We start from the raw sequence: 17,503 nt of genomic DNA, 5'->3' as shown, positions 1-17,503 counted from the left end.
CAGAAATTCCACCAGCCTCTAGGGGACAGGGGAAAGAGGAAGAAAGATGACGATGGCAAAGAAAAAGGGATAAGCTGAGAAATGGAAACACACCTACCCTCCGTCTTCTACCGTAGCTTCTTTGAGATGGATATATGTTTCTGGGAAGATGCCCTATGAAAAGAGAACGATTTAAAACATGCAGTAAAGACCTGACAGAGAGATTTGGGGTATCCAGCTTTGAGGGAAGTAAACTAGAGTACAGAAGGGAGGGGAAAGTCTAGGGATCATGGGACAGTTTTTATAGCAGTAATCAAATGCAGGTGTGGCTGGATAGGAGCCTTCAATACAAAACCTTAAACCTTCTATGCCTCATTAAAAATCCAAGCTCCATCCTTGTCTCCTGGATAACCCTGGCCGAGGGATTTTCTCCTTCTGGCCCAGCCCAACCCAAAATAAACAGGAAGTCATATTACTAGCATCTGTGCTGAGATTCTACAACTTTATTTTTATTTTGCATGGGTTCTCTGCACTAATTAAAAAAAAAATCTAACAGAATCCACAATTCCATTTACTCCATTACAATGACTGTTCTATTCTTCATGATATCACAGCCACACTAATACATTTTTGGTTCTTAAACTAAATGCGATTCTGATTGGATTAATTCTATCCAAGTAGACAGAGAGGGTCTTGTTGCTCTCAGTGGAATGGTTTTGTCTTTTATTACCTGTATGACTTGTTAATGGCACTGCACTGATTACACTTTAAGCTTACCACGCACTCAAAATGCAAATCACATGAAATGCTGCATTTTATTAATGGCACTCTCATGGCTTCCACAGTAACTTCTAGGCTTTGTTTCTCACATGTAATGGTACCTTTGCTACAACCGCACCCAGAGAGGATTGGGCTGAGAGCGTGTAACATGTGGGTTTTTATTACTCTCGTTTTAGATGCTATTATACAATTTCTGCAGGGTGTTAAACAGACTTAAAATAGCTGTACGGTTCACATCTAAGCAGCAATTAACATCTGTTCAAGCTGAGTGTTAGGAAAAGAGAGCACCTCCTTGTGGACCTGAAGCTCTCCCTTGTGCCTCGCCATTAAAATGAGACCTTCCATCCTTTCTGTACTGAGACTATGTGTCAACAATGCTAAGAAGCCATGTGGTAGATCAAAAATGCAATAGGTCATTTATACCAATACTTACCACCTCTATCTGTAATTCAATTTAATTAAACTTTTTACCAGCTTATATTCATAGCAAGTTCCCTCTATGCAGTTTTTGCAAATCCAACAAATTCTAGGTATACACAATCAGAAGTACTTTCATGTGTTCAGACAACAATGGAAATGAATGCACAAATGGGAACATAGTGGTGGTGAGAAGGCCACAAACAGGCCCCATTTTCACCTCTGCAAGTTAACCTGCCTCTTAGATGAAGATTCATTGATGTCAGTTTTTAAAACGGTGCAGATGCCCATCTTAGGTGCATAGTTAACAATGGGGACTACAGTTAAGACGTATTATTTTACCATTAACTTGTGCTATTTTAGAATGGGTTCCTGGAGTGGAGCAGTAGCCTAATAGCACAGTGGACTGAAACCCTGGGGAACTGGGTTTGATTCCCACTGTGCCTCTTTGTGATCCTGGGCAAGGCACTCAACCCTCTATTGCCCCAAGTACAAAAACTTCTACTACTGCTGCCTGTATATAGCAAATGTAAACCAAAGAAAGACAGTATATCACTTGATAATCCATTTTATACAATGATACATAGTTACTAATAACTGGGGTTAACAGTGAAATAACATGCCTTAACAGTAGCCCATGCTGATAACTCCTCCAACCCCAACACCCCCCCCCCCCCCCCCCCCCCCCCCCCCGGCCCTTAGTTGACTATTTGATAACTGGTGAAGTTGAAATACATAGTCAGGTGCAACCTAGCCTGCTAATTTGTGATTGAATATTCACCTAAATCTGGCCGGCTAAAACCCAACTGGCTAGATTTAGGCCCATTATTATCTGCATTCACGCATCTAACCAAACCCTGCCACAGGGATTGTTCACATTTTGAGTGGAGCTAAATGGCTAATCTAAGGCGCAGATGCACTAAAAAAATTGTTAGAGCCCTTCCCTTACCGATTCCCTTAGCGAACTGGTAAGGGAAGGGCATGCATCAAGGAATAGGAATGCAAATGAGCTGCTTGTTGTAGCTCACTTGCATTCTCTATTCCATCGGTAAACAGCCAGTCGGCCGGTGGAGCATGCACAGAGCAGCCAAGCGTTATGCTGGCTCCTCTGCGCATGCCAAGAACGTCCTATATGGAGGTGCTTCACGTTAAAAAAACAAAACTTTAAAAACACATTAAAAAACAACAAAAAAAGACGAGCGCGTTTAGCTCAGCTCAGCCCCCCCCCCCCGAGGTCGCCGTTGCTGCCGCTCCCCCCTACATCGAAATGACAGCTTCAGCACCGGCCCCCCGCCATCCTCCGCACCCCTGTGGCCCCGCCCCCGCCGCCCCCCCTGAGGTCGTCACCGCTCCCCCCTCCCCCCTCCGTCTGCCACCGGGCCCTCACAGCGCCTCTCACCTCCGTGTGAAGGCGCTGCAGCAGGCAACAGCTGATTGCTTCGCTTCGGACTTCCCTTCTTTCCTCCTTGGCCCGCCCTCGTCTGACGTGAGTTACCTTACGTAGGTTACTTACGTCAGACGAGGGCAGGCCAGGGAGGAAAGGAGGGAAGTCTGAAGGGAAGCCATCAGCTGTTGCCTGCTGCAGCGCCTTCACACAGAGGTGAGAGGCGCTGTGAGGGCCCGATGGCAGACGGAAGGGGGCGGGTGGAGGGGGGAGCGGCGGCAGCGACGACCTCAGGGGGTTGGCGGGGGCAGGGCCACGGAGGTGCGGAGGATGGCGGGGAGGCCGGTGCAGAAACTGTCACTTCAATGCAGGGGGGAGAGGGAGAGGGAGCGGCTGCGGTGGCGACCTCAGGGGGGGGGGGCTGAGCTGAGCTAAACGCGCTCATCTTTTTTTGTTGTTTTTAAAGTGTTTTTAAAGTTTTGTTTTTTAAAGTGAAGCACGTCCATAAAGGACGTCCCTGACGAGCACTTTTCCCCCCGATTTTTTTTGTAACATTATAGAAGTTTTTCATCCCGCACAGCCCCAATGAGAGGTACAGACCTCTCGTTAGATTTTCCAGCGTTAAGGCAATCGGAAAAGGTTAGTGCATCTCATTACAATAGGGTTTCTACACAATTTGTTCATCTGCATTCAGTTTTCTTTAGCTGCTACCGTCGTCGGAAAAAAGTCTAATGCATGCCAGGGTTTACTACTTGCTCGTTAATGGCTCGTTAAGTTTAGTGCATCTGCCCTTAGTTGCTTAGTGCAGCTTAGACTTTCAAGTATCAGATTTAGCCAGATAAATCCAGGAATGGGCAGCCTAAACCACTCTGAAAATATACTGCAATCTAATTCAGTATTTTTGTAATTTATTTAAAAATAAAGGTAACTCATACCTTTTTGAATTTATTTCTGAGAGTGTATCCTCTGTACCAACCTGTCAGGGTACAAGAGAAAACATATAAAGCATCATAAAGCAGGCATGAATACAAGTTACGAACCCCCCACACATATTATTTTTCTATGTACATCTCACACCCAGGAACTCAACACTTTTCTTTACTTTCTCTCAGGTTAACATGAAAACATTCAGAAAGACAGTGTTCTTTAATCCACAGCCAATAAATTAGTTTGTAATAGAATGAAGGGGTCGTAATAAACCAGGTTACAGGTGGGGGCAGCTGGTCTTACCTTCCCAGGACACTCCTAAAACGTTTTGGTTTGGGGTCAATGCCCGAGACTCTTGCAGCCCAATGATGAAAGGTAAATGCAGGCATTAGAGGATACAAGCGCCGGACTAGCGCCCACATTTACCTTCGCACCCATGATCATTGGGCAAACAGTGCCTGTGACAGGCAATAGCACAGAACTAATTTAAATTACATTTAAATGAGCTCTGTTTGTATTCCGCCCCTATGATCAGAGAACAACGCTCTGATCATAGGGACGGAATAGCACCTTAACCCTCTAGCCCCCCCCAACCCCCATCAGAGTCAGGCAGTCCGGGCTGCCACCATGTCCTGGGTGTCCACTGGACCTCCGCCATCGCACAGCCCTAGTGCCACCCCCAATATTGACATGGGGGTTGGAGGTTCGGTGAACCTCTAGTTCACCCAACCCCCTCCTCGACACAAGGGCCCTACCCCCTTCTACCCCACAACCCTCCAAAAATATCCCTGGTGGCCCAGTGGGCTGCTAACCTAATCCTCCCCACCTGCCCTGTTGGTCTAGTGGTCCATCATCCTCCCCGTCCCCACAGTACTTCCACGATGGAGACAGGAGTGGCACATGCCCTCCCCTTCCAGTGCCGCCTTCAAAATGGCAGCCTGGACTTGTCAAACAAGTGCAGGAGGATTGTGCCTATGTGCATGCTCAGGCACAATCCTCTTGCACTTTTTCCCTATGATCAAAGCTAATAGTGTGCCTAAATGTGATTGCTATTAGTTCTGATCATAGTTGTGTTACTGCCCAGTGCTAATTTTAGAGCGTTGTTTGGAACAGCGCAGGGCTTCTGATCATAGTGGCCTTGCTCATTATTATGACAGGACTTCACAAAGGTGCCAAGGTGGACCATCTCAAAGAGTGAGTGTTTCCAGGTGGTATATCCAGGCTACACATATTAAAAAAGATGTAAAGGGTCATATTGCTTTGCAATGAAAGAAACACTGCAAAATGATATTTAGCTTTCTTTGGTGCCTTTGTAAGGATATAGACAGACTGGTGGATGAAGTAAGAGGCCAATTTGTAAACAAAATTCTCTGGGCTGAATATTTCCCTCTATTTAGTGGCTAACAATATGGGCAAGGTACTCTTGTACCTCTGGTCTTCGCTGGCCTGAATTTTCAAAGGGAAACAATGACACGGTCCCCACCAGTTCATGCTCAGTTAACATAGCAAAAACATTTAAATACCTCTTCCTTAACTATAAGGTGCCATCCCTTACCCATTTCACGTCCCTTTATCTGTGCTAGCGGTTAATGCAGAAATTTGCACCACATTAACAGCACAGCTCCAACATTAACTCTCAACATATGCTAACCACCATATTAACAGCAAATGCAGCTTAGTAAATAGCCACGCTGATGAAGGTAAAGAGAGAGAGAAACTCATCCAAATACCGATGGAGAAAGTGGGGTTTCAGCCTAAAGTGGTCTTCCTCGGGAGTCTTCTGTTGGATGTATGGAATTCTTAACTAGCATCTGTGAAATATATATGTTGTCTTATACCTTGCTGCTTTCACCTCATACAGCAATCGTGAACACTGGAACTCTCCGGAGTACGAACTGGAAGACTCCCGAGGAAGGCCTCTTAAGGCCAAAATACAACTCGTGTCGAGTCTTGGATAGTATAATAAAGCTTCAGTACACTGAACATCATCTATTGTTCACTTATTTGACACCTTTGCTGTGTTTTTGTTTGCGTGACTGCAAGGGTTGCTGTTCTTCTGTTTCTTTGCCGTTACCGACCTGCAACATGGGTTTTCGGTGGACAGAGGATAAGTCAGCCACACACAGAAAGGGAAAGAAACAGACACAGACAGGGAGACACAGACCCCTTTGGTCACAAATACACACTTGGTTTATTGTGCTGCTGCTCATGCCTTCATCCAGTGAGTGCCCCTCCCTCCTCTTCAGTACTGCTGTATCATTTAAGTTCTTGCACTACAGCTCTTAAATGCAGCAGCTCCCTCACACTTCTCTTCACCCCACACCACTCCTATCCCATCTCAGCACTCCTGCTCTCCAGGACACTACTGAGCGCAACTCGGACCACTTACCTTTATAAAGATAAATAAGCAGCATTGGATAAAATGATAAAACTATATTGAGCCTCAGGCAAACGTACATTTATGTCCCTTCCCCCAGGGAGCTGCATTTATTTTTCTAACACACACACACACACACACATATTCAAGGCATATTCACTTTCTCTGACTCTCTGATCTTCATTCATGGTATTCCCCCCACAATTAATCTCTACAAAAGCAGCAGTGAAAAGGGCAGAGCCTTGGCTGTGGATGTGGTAACAACAGTTTTTGAGGATGGAGTGGCTTGAGAGCTTTCAAGTTCCAAGAGGCAAATTTCAGAATGAGATTCTAGGCCAGTCCTGGACTTCTGCCAACTTTATCCTGGTGCATTATGGAACCTGTAGTGCTGATTTCAATGGGGCGAATCAGAGACTATAAATGTCATACTTAATTGGGGTATAAGTTCAAAAACAAGACTGCCTTCTTTAACAATTCCTTATACCCCTACACGGAAGTTGTGCTCTTTAGATTTTAATCGGTTGGTTCTTCCAAATCCTAAAATGATACACTATGAAACCACTTGTCAATCAGCGTTTTATTTTCTGTCACCCAAACTGTAGAATGATCTTTCCCAATCACTACATAATGAAGTGTATTCTTCTTGATTTAGCTTTTGGGGGGAGGAGGGGTCTGATTGTCTGGATATACTGCACAGAATTTAAGAGCAATTGTTATTTTGTATGGTCTTGCTTCGATTGTAATCTCTTTCCTATTTTAATGGCATTCCTTGCCTATACCCTAAATTTTGTTTTTACATTGTGCACTGTTTAAATCGTTTGTCTGTATAGGTGGTATAGAAAGTTTTAATAAATAAACATCTCCCTCCTGGAACTGCCATTTATACAACCCTTACAAAATTACGCTTCATCATCCCGCTAGCATTTACACACACAAGCGTCCATTTGTCAGTACTCTATAAATTTATGTGCACATGTAAGTGGCATGTGTGTAGGTAAGCACTTGGTTACAGAACTGCCCTTTCACTGCTTCACTCCCACCAAATCATTCTGTTTACCACCTTTTCCCCGTTCTTGTACAAAATGCACCGGAACAGACCAGGGCAAAGTTTGAAAACAGCAGCTAGATTTCACTGACCTTTTATTTTCATTTTCTACCACCATCCATCCACTGCTTTTTAACATATTTATAAATGACCTAGAGATGGGAGCTTTTTAACATATTTATAAATGACCTAAAGACAGTGCCGTAGCGAGGGCTAATGGCACCCGGGGCGGGTCGCCGCTGCGCACCCCCCCCCCCCCGGGTGCAGCACGGCGCGACCCCCCCTCTGTGGCACACCCCCCCCCCCCCCCCCCCCGGACCACATTCTTACCTGCGGGAGGGCCGCAAGAGCCACGCAGTAGTCGGGTGGTAAGTCCATTTTGGCGCACGTTGGGCACATGCAGGTGCCTACGTGGCTTAGTAAAAGGGGCCCTTATTTAGCTGCATGTATTTTCTACATAATTGAATCGCAATTAATCTCAAAGTACAACAAAATTTTACAGTATTTTTAAAACATAACTTAAAATATTACAAATAAAAATACTAAAAATAAAATAACCAACCCCTTTATTTTTAGCACAAAAAGCAACTGTCTACCATCTTATGAGCAAAATCAAAACCTTCCCAACCCCTAAAAGTGTCAAAGTGATGTACCATATCTGGATCCAGATGTGCTCCTGAGTCAGAGTTGTGTCCTGTGACTACATATTCCCTCTGTGTCCCTCTCCATCCTGTTCAGCATCTCCCCTCTGTGTCTATATCCCTCCCCTTCTGTCCAGCATTGCTCCTCTGGGTCCCTATCCCTCCTCATATCAAGCTTCTTCCCTCACTCTTCCCTTCCTCCTGTATGCCACCCCTCCCCCCAGGGCCAGCATCTCTCCATCTCTCTTCCCTCCTCCTGTCTACCACTATCTAGGAGCCAGTATCTATTTTCCTTCCCTACTGCCCTTCCCCAAGGATGAGCATCTCTCCCTCATTTCCTTCCCTACTTACACCCTCCCTGGGGGTCTAGCAAGTATCCCTTCGTCTTCCCTTGCTCCTGCTCTCTCCTCCCCATAGATCCAGCAAATGTCTCTCTTTCTTCCCTCCCTCCCTCCTGCCCCCCCCCCCCCCCATTTTAGCATCTCTTCCTACTTCTCCTTCCCCTAAGTCCCAGCATCTCTACCTCTCTCTCTCTCTCCGGGGCATAACAAGTGATCCTTTCTCTTCCCTCCCTCCATGGGTACAGCTCCTCTTTGCCTCCTTCTCCCTCAACTCCTGACATCTCTTCTCTTCTCCTTCCTCCCCCACACCCTTCTCCAGGGGTCCCTGTCTCTCTCTGTTCCCTCTCCCCTGTCTCCTCCTCCCATGGCCGATACTGCATCTATCTCTCTCTCTCTCTCTCCCTACCTCCTTCCTCCATTACGGCATTGCCTTCTGTCTCATACCCCTGTGGCCCATGCCAACCTTACCTTTGTTACTAGCAGCACTAAAGACATGCTTCCTCTGTCCAGAACAGGACCCTTCCCTATGCCACATTCCACCAGTCGAAAACAGGAAGTTGTATCAGTGGCAGAGGGAAGAGCCCTTTGCCAGCCAGAGACAGTGTGCCTTTAGCACTGCAGGCCACAAAGGCAACACTGGGAAGCAATACTAAAACTGGGAGAGGGGTGGGAATGAGAGATGGGGGAATCAAAAGGGAAAGAGAAATGCCAGTACATGGTTGCAGGAAACAGGGAACTGGCACTTGCCAATGCATGTGAAGATAGCATTTAAGCATGTGTGAGCTGGAGAAGGGGCCTGCAAGGGAGTCTATAGAATGCTGCCCCTTTCTTTTAATAATACTTCCTCACAAAGTCATAACCACCTTAAGCTCCATAGTCCTTCCTTAACTTGCTGTACCAAATGAGTTTGCAAAAGTGACTGAAAAGTGAAATATAACTAAAACTGGATTCTGGGCTTGGCCTAGTACACTAGGTGCTAAGCACTTTACTGTCATGTGGAAGGTCCCCAATTTGATACCCATATCAGCGCTTCAGCTCCCTGGGTTGGCTGAGACTGGGAGATGCTGCAGAGGCAATATCCACACCAGGGTCATTGCTTAAGGGTTGACATCTAGTGGTTTGATTCATGGCCATAATTGCAAGAGTCCCGGTGCATGGCTCCTGGCCAAAGACAGCCACTGCACCAACAAGGTGTGCTGGGGACATATGAAAACAGAGGACAAAATCCCCCAGTCAGTGTAAATGAAGGTTCATGGTGCCAGATCCCAGCCCTGGTTCCAACTAAGCTGGAAATATACAGAATAAGAAGGAAAAATGGATTCAGATCCATACATAGGGGAAGCTACACTAGTAATTCAAGAAGGGATGGGTTTAGCACAACACAAAGAAATCTCAGTTAGCCTTACAAACCTTATCAGACATCATATTATATGTTTAAATGGGTCAGAACTGCAGGTACTCACAACGTGGCTCCCACTTCTATGGCTCACTCCCATACAAAGCCATCATCTCTGCAAGTTCATTCAGCCTTATTAGGTTGCCCGTACTCATATCATTTTCCAATATTCCAAGTTCTCGACTTGCCAACAGAGCATTCCAAGGAGGGGCGGTGTAAAAGCTCCAGCGAGGTCTGTCAAGTCTGACACCTTCCGGTGAGAAAATAACCATTTTAACCACTATGTAAGGCCCCAATGCTCAGAAGCAAATGAAGGCGCCAGAGGCCGCTAATGCCAAATGTGAAAACCAACGAGTGAATGAAACAAACGAGATCATCGGCTTTGAGCACAATAATAATGCAAATGCACACTAAAGAGGTCATCCCGTATTCCTCCTCAATGCTCAGCGGGCAGTGCGCCAAACAAGGGCACTCCTCTTTTGGCAAATCCTACGCCAGCTCACAGCTGGCATTAGGGTCATGCCGAGTCGTCAGGAGGAATAGGGAGACCAGTGTTGCTGGCAGCCATGTTCACTTTTTGCTAATATGGAGGTTCTTCTGCTTTACCTCCCGGTTTCAGTTGAAAAACTGGGACATCCAATCTCTCCTCTTTACTCCAGGCAACCAAGGGTAAATGCACCCTTCTCTCCAGAACATATTATTAGTTCCTCTTAATGATTTTTTAGCACAAAATACAACCTGCATATGGTTCCTCCATCAAATCCTGATTTCCATGTCCAAAGAAGTTAAAATTGAGGAGGGTGGTATACTTTTTCATTCGAGTCTGGAAATCCTGTTATCATACTCTAATAATAAGGCTCTGGACCCATCCAGTCCTGCAGCTCCCTCTGCTAAACTGGCTGAGAAACAAATGCATATTCCATTTGGTTAAAACAGACATTTCTATTTTATTTTACAAGAGAGGTGTTAACGGACGCCTCTGCACCAACAGGAATAGCCTAGTCCCAGGCTTGGGAAAAAAAAGGCTTAGTCTTCCTCCATCTCCTGGCCATTCAGACTGTGTATGTGCTGGGCACACCCCCCCCCCCCCCCCCCCTCCTTACACCCCAATGCTCAGCGCTAACAGCGTGCATAAAATTTGCATATCATTAGCATTGAGGGGGAGGAATTTGCAGCGCTGTTTAGGCAGTATTTTCCAGCAATTAGAACACTGGATCCACTCTTTCCAGATTTTATCTCAAAGCTGGAGGGGTTTGCAGATGATAGACTTTTAGTCAGTTCTGATTTTTTAACTCAAGCCCCAATATTATGTAATGTGACACTTCCTCAATAGGGAATCTGTACTGCAGGAACCAACATGCATGAGGAAGGGGTGGGTAAGACCCAGCCAAAATGTAGGTCACTTGGCAGCTCTGCAACTCATGTACCCAGAGCATTCCAGAAGGTTTAGATTTCTAAATGCCTAGAACTATGACACTAAAACTTCCTTTCACAGCCTCAAAATGTTTGTGCAACATCTAACATTTGATTTCCTCTCAACTCCCAAACATCAAGTACATAAATAAAGATTATCTGTTTAGCAAGATTACACAACAGGAGCAAAGTGATATCTTCAAAGCAAACTTGCATTTCGATCTTTTGGAGTAATTTGCTTAGCACTTTGTTTTAATTCCCCCCCCCCCCCCCCAGTTAAAACAAATTAGCACTTGTTGAGAAAAGACACAGTAAATTCCTCCACTAATCCTGATAACTCAAGCTTTGACCAGCCCTCTGATTGAATTCAGTCTTCATGGGTAAAATGAGTCTCAGGAGCCAAGAAGAGACTAAAAAGGCATTTGCTAATTCAGTCATGACCATCATCCGAATTGCCTTTCAGCTGACTACTTTTCAGTAAGCTTGGAACTGAATGTCAGCCAACATCTGCACGCGTTTCAGAAACCACACGGATCAAAGCAGAAAAGGTCTCTAGCAAAGCAACTCACTTTAGCCTAAAAGAACACAGTTCTTGTAAACAGTATGAGCGCTGTGACTCAGTGAAAAGTAATAGGAGAAACAGGATTCCCAAGTCCTCCCTTGTTTGACACCATCTCTAGGTTCCGATACCTTTCATTAAACCAACAAAAAAAGCTGATGTAATAATGCCTGAGCTTTTAAGATCCTCCTTCAGACATGATAACTTGATGAAGTGATAGCAGAGATTATTTTCAGCAAGATTTTTAATGAAATGCATGTGTGGCAAGCTTCTCTTCAACAGCACATTATCCCCTTTATTCTATAATCTTGTGCACATAATTTTATACTTTAGTGTGCACAATTGCACACATAGGGGTCGATATTCAGATCACGGGAAGCAGCCCAGTTAACTCCGGTGGTCAGTGGTGAGACCGGATATTTAATGCTGGGCCATTTCCAGTCAACAGCATTGAATATTTGGTTTATATTTGGCTGGTTTAAACTTAACTGGCCAAGCCAATATTCAGCACTGTCTGGTTAAGTTTAAACCGGCAAAAGACAGACCTGCTATTTCAGCAGCCTGATTTGGCTGCCAAACTTAGCTGACGATGCGTTGAATATTAGTGGATAGCTGGCTATGTCGATCAATATAACCAGTTAACTGCTAAGGGCTAGATTATATATTTCATGCCTAAAAAAAAAAATCGACACTGAAAAAAATACGCCTAGACGTATTCAATAAACTGCGCTTCACTTTAGGCGTAGTTTTTAGAATATGCCTAGGCATATTTTTTTTGTGCAGTCTATAGAATATTCCTAGTGGCGACTAAATGTAGGCATGGCCGTTTTTCTTGGCGTAAATTCCCACACCTAATTTAGGAACGGAGTGAGCATATTCTATAACACTGCACATAAATTTTAGGAACACCCATGACCTGCCCGTTTTTGGGATCCATGCGGTAGAATTTACACAAACAAATTTATAGAATACGCTTTAACAATTTTTGTGCGTAAATTCTAATTAAAGCCAGTGTCAATAATTGCAGGGGTGTTTTCTATAGACCTCCAGCACCAATAGAGAAGATGGACCGGGACCTGACAGAAGATATTCATAAGCTTGGTATGAAAGGGGAGGTGCTATTGTTGGGATATTTCATCTTGCCTGATGTGGATTGGAACATCCCGCTGGCAAAATCTGAAAGAAATAGACAGATCGTGGATGCCTGTCAAATTGCCTTGCTCAGACAACTGGTGACGGAACCCATGAGGGAAGGGTTGACGTTGGATCTATGCTCACAAATGGAGGAAGTGTTTCCAATGTCCGTGTGGGTGCTCACTTAGTGATCATCATACAATATGGTTTGATATAAGAGCAAAAGTAGAGTGCAGAGGCACAAACCTCAAAGTACTGGAATTTAAACGTATTGATTTTGGTAAAACGGGGGAATACTTGAAGAAGGGAGTTGACGGTAGGGGTAGGAATTGGAGAAGTGGAAGCACAGTGGTCCAAGCTGAAAACTGCTATAAATATGGCAACTGATCTTTACACAAGGAAAGTAAGCAAGAACAAAAGAGACAGGAAGCCTATATGGTTCTCCAAACGAGTGGCTGAAAAAATAAGGGCAAAAGAGGCTTCATTCAAGAAATACAGAAGAACGCAACAAGAAGATCAAAAAAAAGATTACCGGATTAAGCTCAAAGAAGCAAAGAGGGAAATATGGCTAGGGAAAGCGCAGGCAGAAGAAAAAATGGCTAAAGATGCAAAAAGAGATGACGAGACCTTTTTTAGATATGTTGGGGAAAGGAGCCAGAGATATCACTTCCAGGTTCAGAAGATCTTCCATGCAGTTGGAGGCCATAGCCAGGTTATTCTTGCCATAAACCACCTTGGGTGCATTTCTTCAAAAAGATGGTAAATAAAACCTAATAAATAAATAAATAGAAATATAAAAAGATGATACGTCTCACTCTCTCTATTTTATTTATGTTTTCTCTTCTAGTTTATTCTTGGCCATTTGGTCAGCTCTCTTTCCCTCATTTGCCTTTTAAAGCCAACATAAAATTGTTTTTCAAAGCTCCTGGAGCACGAAAGTATAATAAAGGACTGCATTATATAAGTAAAGTGATTTAAGCAGCGTCAGAAAGGTTTTGTTAGTAGAAGAATCCCTCAAAAGGACACTGTTCCTTCCAAGATGAACGGGAGTCCTCCACTTACAGTTCTGCAGTGGGTGGCACTGTTTTACTGCCACATTTCCAGTAGTGAGGAACAAGCAAGTCTGCAGGTCTCCAGGGAACCGGCCTGTCCTTTGTGATTGAAAACACAATATAGAAGCATCACCCCCTACTGGTAGCAATGCGCTTGGAAGACACCTACTCAGCTTAGAGGGAACAGTGCAGAAGGAGTCCTCTAGGATCACAACCTCTACCCTACCATTAGGTTATACATAACTTCTGTATGAATTACCATGATCTATCATCCAAATGATGAATGGAATTTGATAGTAATCAAAACAGTAGGGTTTTTACCGCTCCCCCGCCCCCCCATAGAGAGGCTATGTATGTTCAATGTGGAGAAAAGTAAAAAAAAACAGAGCTGGAAAAATATCAAGACACTGTCTAAAACAAATGCTATGTGTTATGTGGGAATGCCCAGTTGCCCAATAGAGTTTTTGAGTTACAGAAAGGAACTGACTAGATCTCATTGCTGGATGTTTGAAATTTTGACTAATAATTAAACTTGCTATTTCCCGTTAAGGTAACATCATATACCCTTGAAACTGGTGAAGTCGAAATGTGGCCGTATCAGGCCGGTGACTTTTATACTAGCTAATGAACTATACATGTTCTCTTGAAATTGTTCTATCGCCTATCGTTTCCCCACTGTAACTTCACATGGTTTCCACGCCCTCACGATTTTTGACTTGACGTTGTCTTCCCATAACTCCTCACAATGTAACCCGTAATCGTATTGTAACAATGTATTTCCATCCTTCACAAGGTACTGTAAGCCACACTGAGCCCGCAAATAGGTGGGAAAATGTGGGATACAAATGCAATAAATAAATAAATAAATACATTATTAAATTTTTTTTTTTTTACCATACTGCTTTACTTTCTTGATTCTTTGCAACTATTTTTTGACTGTCTATTGTTTTATTTTGTTTTGGGGGGTTTTTGCCTCTCTGATATTTTTGGAAAATGTGACAGAGCAGACAACCACACTTGCTAACAAGAGTCAGCTTTTGAAAGGTTTAAACCAGCCACATGACACAAGACTGCCAACTGTTTTGCTTGCCTTTCAAGTTCACAGGACAGATGTTCCATGTCACAGCAGCTGTCTTACAACTGTTTCTCCCAGGCACATCAACAGCTCCTGGTATGTTCTGCAGAGTACCCCAAGGCAAATCTTAATTCACCGCCAGTATGAGAAGCAGCACTTCCTCCAGATTAAAGCCAGCAAGATTAGCCCAGAACAAGTGGGTACAGACCAATGGCAGAGAATATCCATCTGGTGCAAGTGTTCACTGTTGTCTTCAGATCCCAAATCTTTCCAAGCAGGCTAACGTCATGAACTGCTCTGCAGACGCCAGTTTAAATGGAGTGTATTTTTGATTGTAATATCTTCCTAGCAAGTGAGGACAGAATGGTAAACTCGCTTCCAATATTTCACTTAATAAGGTAGTATCCTGGAGCTGTAGGGCCATCAAATAACCTATGTGCTTCCTGCGATTTCTTTGTCATGGGGAAAATTTCCTTCAGGGCTATGGAAACACTCTTGTAACTTTGGAATAAAGACATTTCCACACTGAATTGTGTTTTCCATAATGAAGAGAGTTTACTGTGGAACTTGATGAATAATGGTATGCAGGCACAAAATAGATTTTCCTTTGGTGATATCCATCATAAATGCAGTCACTTAAACAATTCATACATGCAAGAGCCTCCATTGAGTTTAGGGTACTCCATCAGGCTACTCTCCTGGACTCTTCCTTCAGTATATCATTTCTTCAAGTGACTCCTCCTCTCCTGAACTTCTTAGAATAAGCAAAGTTGGACATCTTGGACAAGATGATTGCTATGCTGTTTAGGCTGTCCACTCATATCCTTCCTTGGATTAAATACTACTGAAGAAGCTCCTGCTTCGCTCTTCCCTTAGTAGCAGACCTGCCTCAGCTCCGCACAAACTTGCACTGGAAAAGATATATCCTAGCAAAGCAAAGAGCCTCCTCTGTTTCCTCTCTGCAAGAGTCCTTGGGGCCGATGCTCAGAACCTAATGCCGGCGTTAGTGCTAGATTGGCACCAGCATTAAGCTGGGCAGAATGCTCAAAGGGCTTTAGCACAGGAAACAATGTGCGCACCAGAGATGACAGCAAACTGTATTTCAATGTAGTCAAACAGATGTCAGTGCCCTCCCAATGCTCTGAAAGCAGCACACAAACCCTGCTCTTACCACTGGAAAAATAAGACAGCTCTGGAGGATTTGAAGTGAGGATTTCTTGTGATTTCATCTTTAAAATCTGTCAGTTTTCATTTGTTTTGGAAGTGGAAGGAAGCCCGTGCAAGCCTGTAAGTGCCAGTACCAAGAAGCAAATGTGTGCGAGTCCGAGCCCAAACAAACCCAAAAGTGAAAGAACACATTGGCAGCTGTTTTCTTTTTTTTATTTTTTTATTTATTCAATTTTCACAATTTTTTACAAGCATAACTACTTGAATAGGAAAAACAGTTAGGAAAACATCAAATTAAACAACTCCAAGAAATTATTATAAACTTGTTTTAGACCACCAAAACTAGGGGCTAAGAGCCGTTAACTTAGGAAGAAGTACATTGACAAAACAAATCTCTAGATGCAATAAAGCAATAGCAGATTATTATAACCCCCCAAAATCATAATCACAATTCCCATTATCTAAATCTTGAGGCAAAGCATAACGGTTTAAATTCAACAAGCACTATAATAATTTTTTCTGAGAAATAAATTGTTTTAGATGTTCAAGCAAAAAGAAAACATATTTCACCCCCAAATATTTTATGTTGCATTTACATGGATAATTCAAGTGGAAAGAGGCTCCTAAAGACAAAGTTTCTGCTCGAAGTGCTAAGAAGTCTTTCCTCCTAGTTTGGGTTAATTTAGTAACATCTGGGAATACCCAGATTTTCCCTCCATAGAATAGATTTTTCATATTCTTCAAAGCCAACTTCCTAACAAGTTCTAAATCTTGGGAAAATACAAATGAGACCAACAAAGTTTGTCGCTCAGTTACATCGGAAAATGAGGTTTCCAACAATTCTGAAACATTTAATTCCGGTTGATCCAGCCTTTGCCCAGCTTTCTTTGTAGGAAGATAATAAATTTTATTCAGTGGAGGCACATTTTCCAAGGAAAATTTTAAGTTTTCCACCAAATACCTTTTAAAAGTTTCTAGTGGTGTAGATATTGAAGTTCGTGGAAAATTCAGAAAACGTAAGTTTAGCCTCCTATTATAGTTTTCAAAGTATTCCAACTTGTTATGAATCAACATATTATCTTGTATTAGTTTAACTGAGGTTTCCTTCAATTTAGAATTTTCATTTGACAAAATCTTAATCTTTTCAGAAACCTCCTCTTTCATAGAGGAAAATGCATTAGTTAGTTCCTTTATATTACTCACTAACGGTTCAATTTTGCTCGTTGATTATCATCACCGTCTGCAGAGTTTCCCATATTGCTTCAAGCGTCACCGCAGGCGAGGAGATCTGAGGTGTTCCTAGTCTCTGTGCCTTACTCTCAGCCATCGTTGTTTTACAGGCCTCGGTTGCGACATCGAGGTGGGGACCCAGGTGTAGATCTCCTCTCCCGTCTTCGCGGTTTGGGGCTATACCTCCGTCATCGAGCACAGCCGGTTGCAGTGGTGGTGGGCGCGCCGGGGTGGACAACGAGACGTCCTGCACCAAGAGCTCGGCTCGTCCTCGGGCTACGAGCTCAGCGGGGCTTCCCAGCGTCATTACAGGGGTTCTCACGAGGAATCCCTCAATGGTAGGTTGTGTTGGAGCAGAAGTTAAAACCGGCTGGGCTCCGGTTTTCACAAGACCCTTCCTCTTGGTATGTGGCATCGCAACGAAACTTAGAGGTAAAAGTCTTAATGAGAAAATACACCAAGAGGAATGGGTTTAAACACAGCGTTACCAGAGGTTCACCCACAGTTCGATGTTGCTGCCGCCATCTTGCTCCGCCCCTATCTCCTGGCAGCTGTTTTCTGTGCTTAAATAGAATGGCACCGATGT

General features: G+C 43.7%; 1 protein-coding gene across 2 annotated transcripts in view; it reads right to left on the bottom strand.

Annotated features, from left to right (window-relative positions):
* The window catches only part of DOCK5 (dedicator of cytokinesis 5), a 291,277-nt gene that overhangs the window by 192,237 nt on the left and 81,537 nt on the right, over positions 1-17,503 (bottom strand). For both annotated transcript variants that reach the window (XM_030201825.1, XM_030201826.1), the window contains exons 3-4: positions 3,496-3,536; positions 98-153 (exon numbers count right to left, since the gene is read on the bottom strand). In XM_030201825.1, coding sequence (XP_030057685.1) covers positions 98-153; positions 3,496-3,536 — 97 coding nt within the window. The remainder of the gene's footprint in view (positions 1-97; positions 154-3,495; positions 3,537-17,503) is intronic.

This window comes from Microcaecilia unicolor, chromosome 4 (assembly GCF_901765095.1).
Source record: "Microcaecilia unicolor chromosome 4, aMicUni1.1, whole genome shotgun sequence".
Classification (NCBI taxonomy): Eukaryota; Metazoa; Chordata; class Amphibia; order Gymnophiona; family Siphonopidae; genus Microcaecilia; species Microcaecilia unicolor.
The sequence above is the reverse complement of the archived record's forward strand: the minus strand, read 5'-3'. Positions and strand labels throughout refer to the sequence as shown.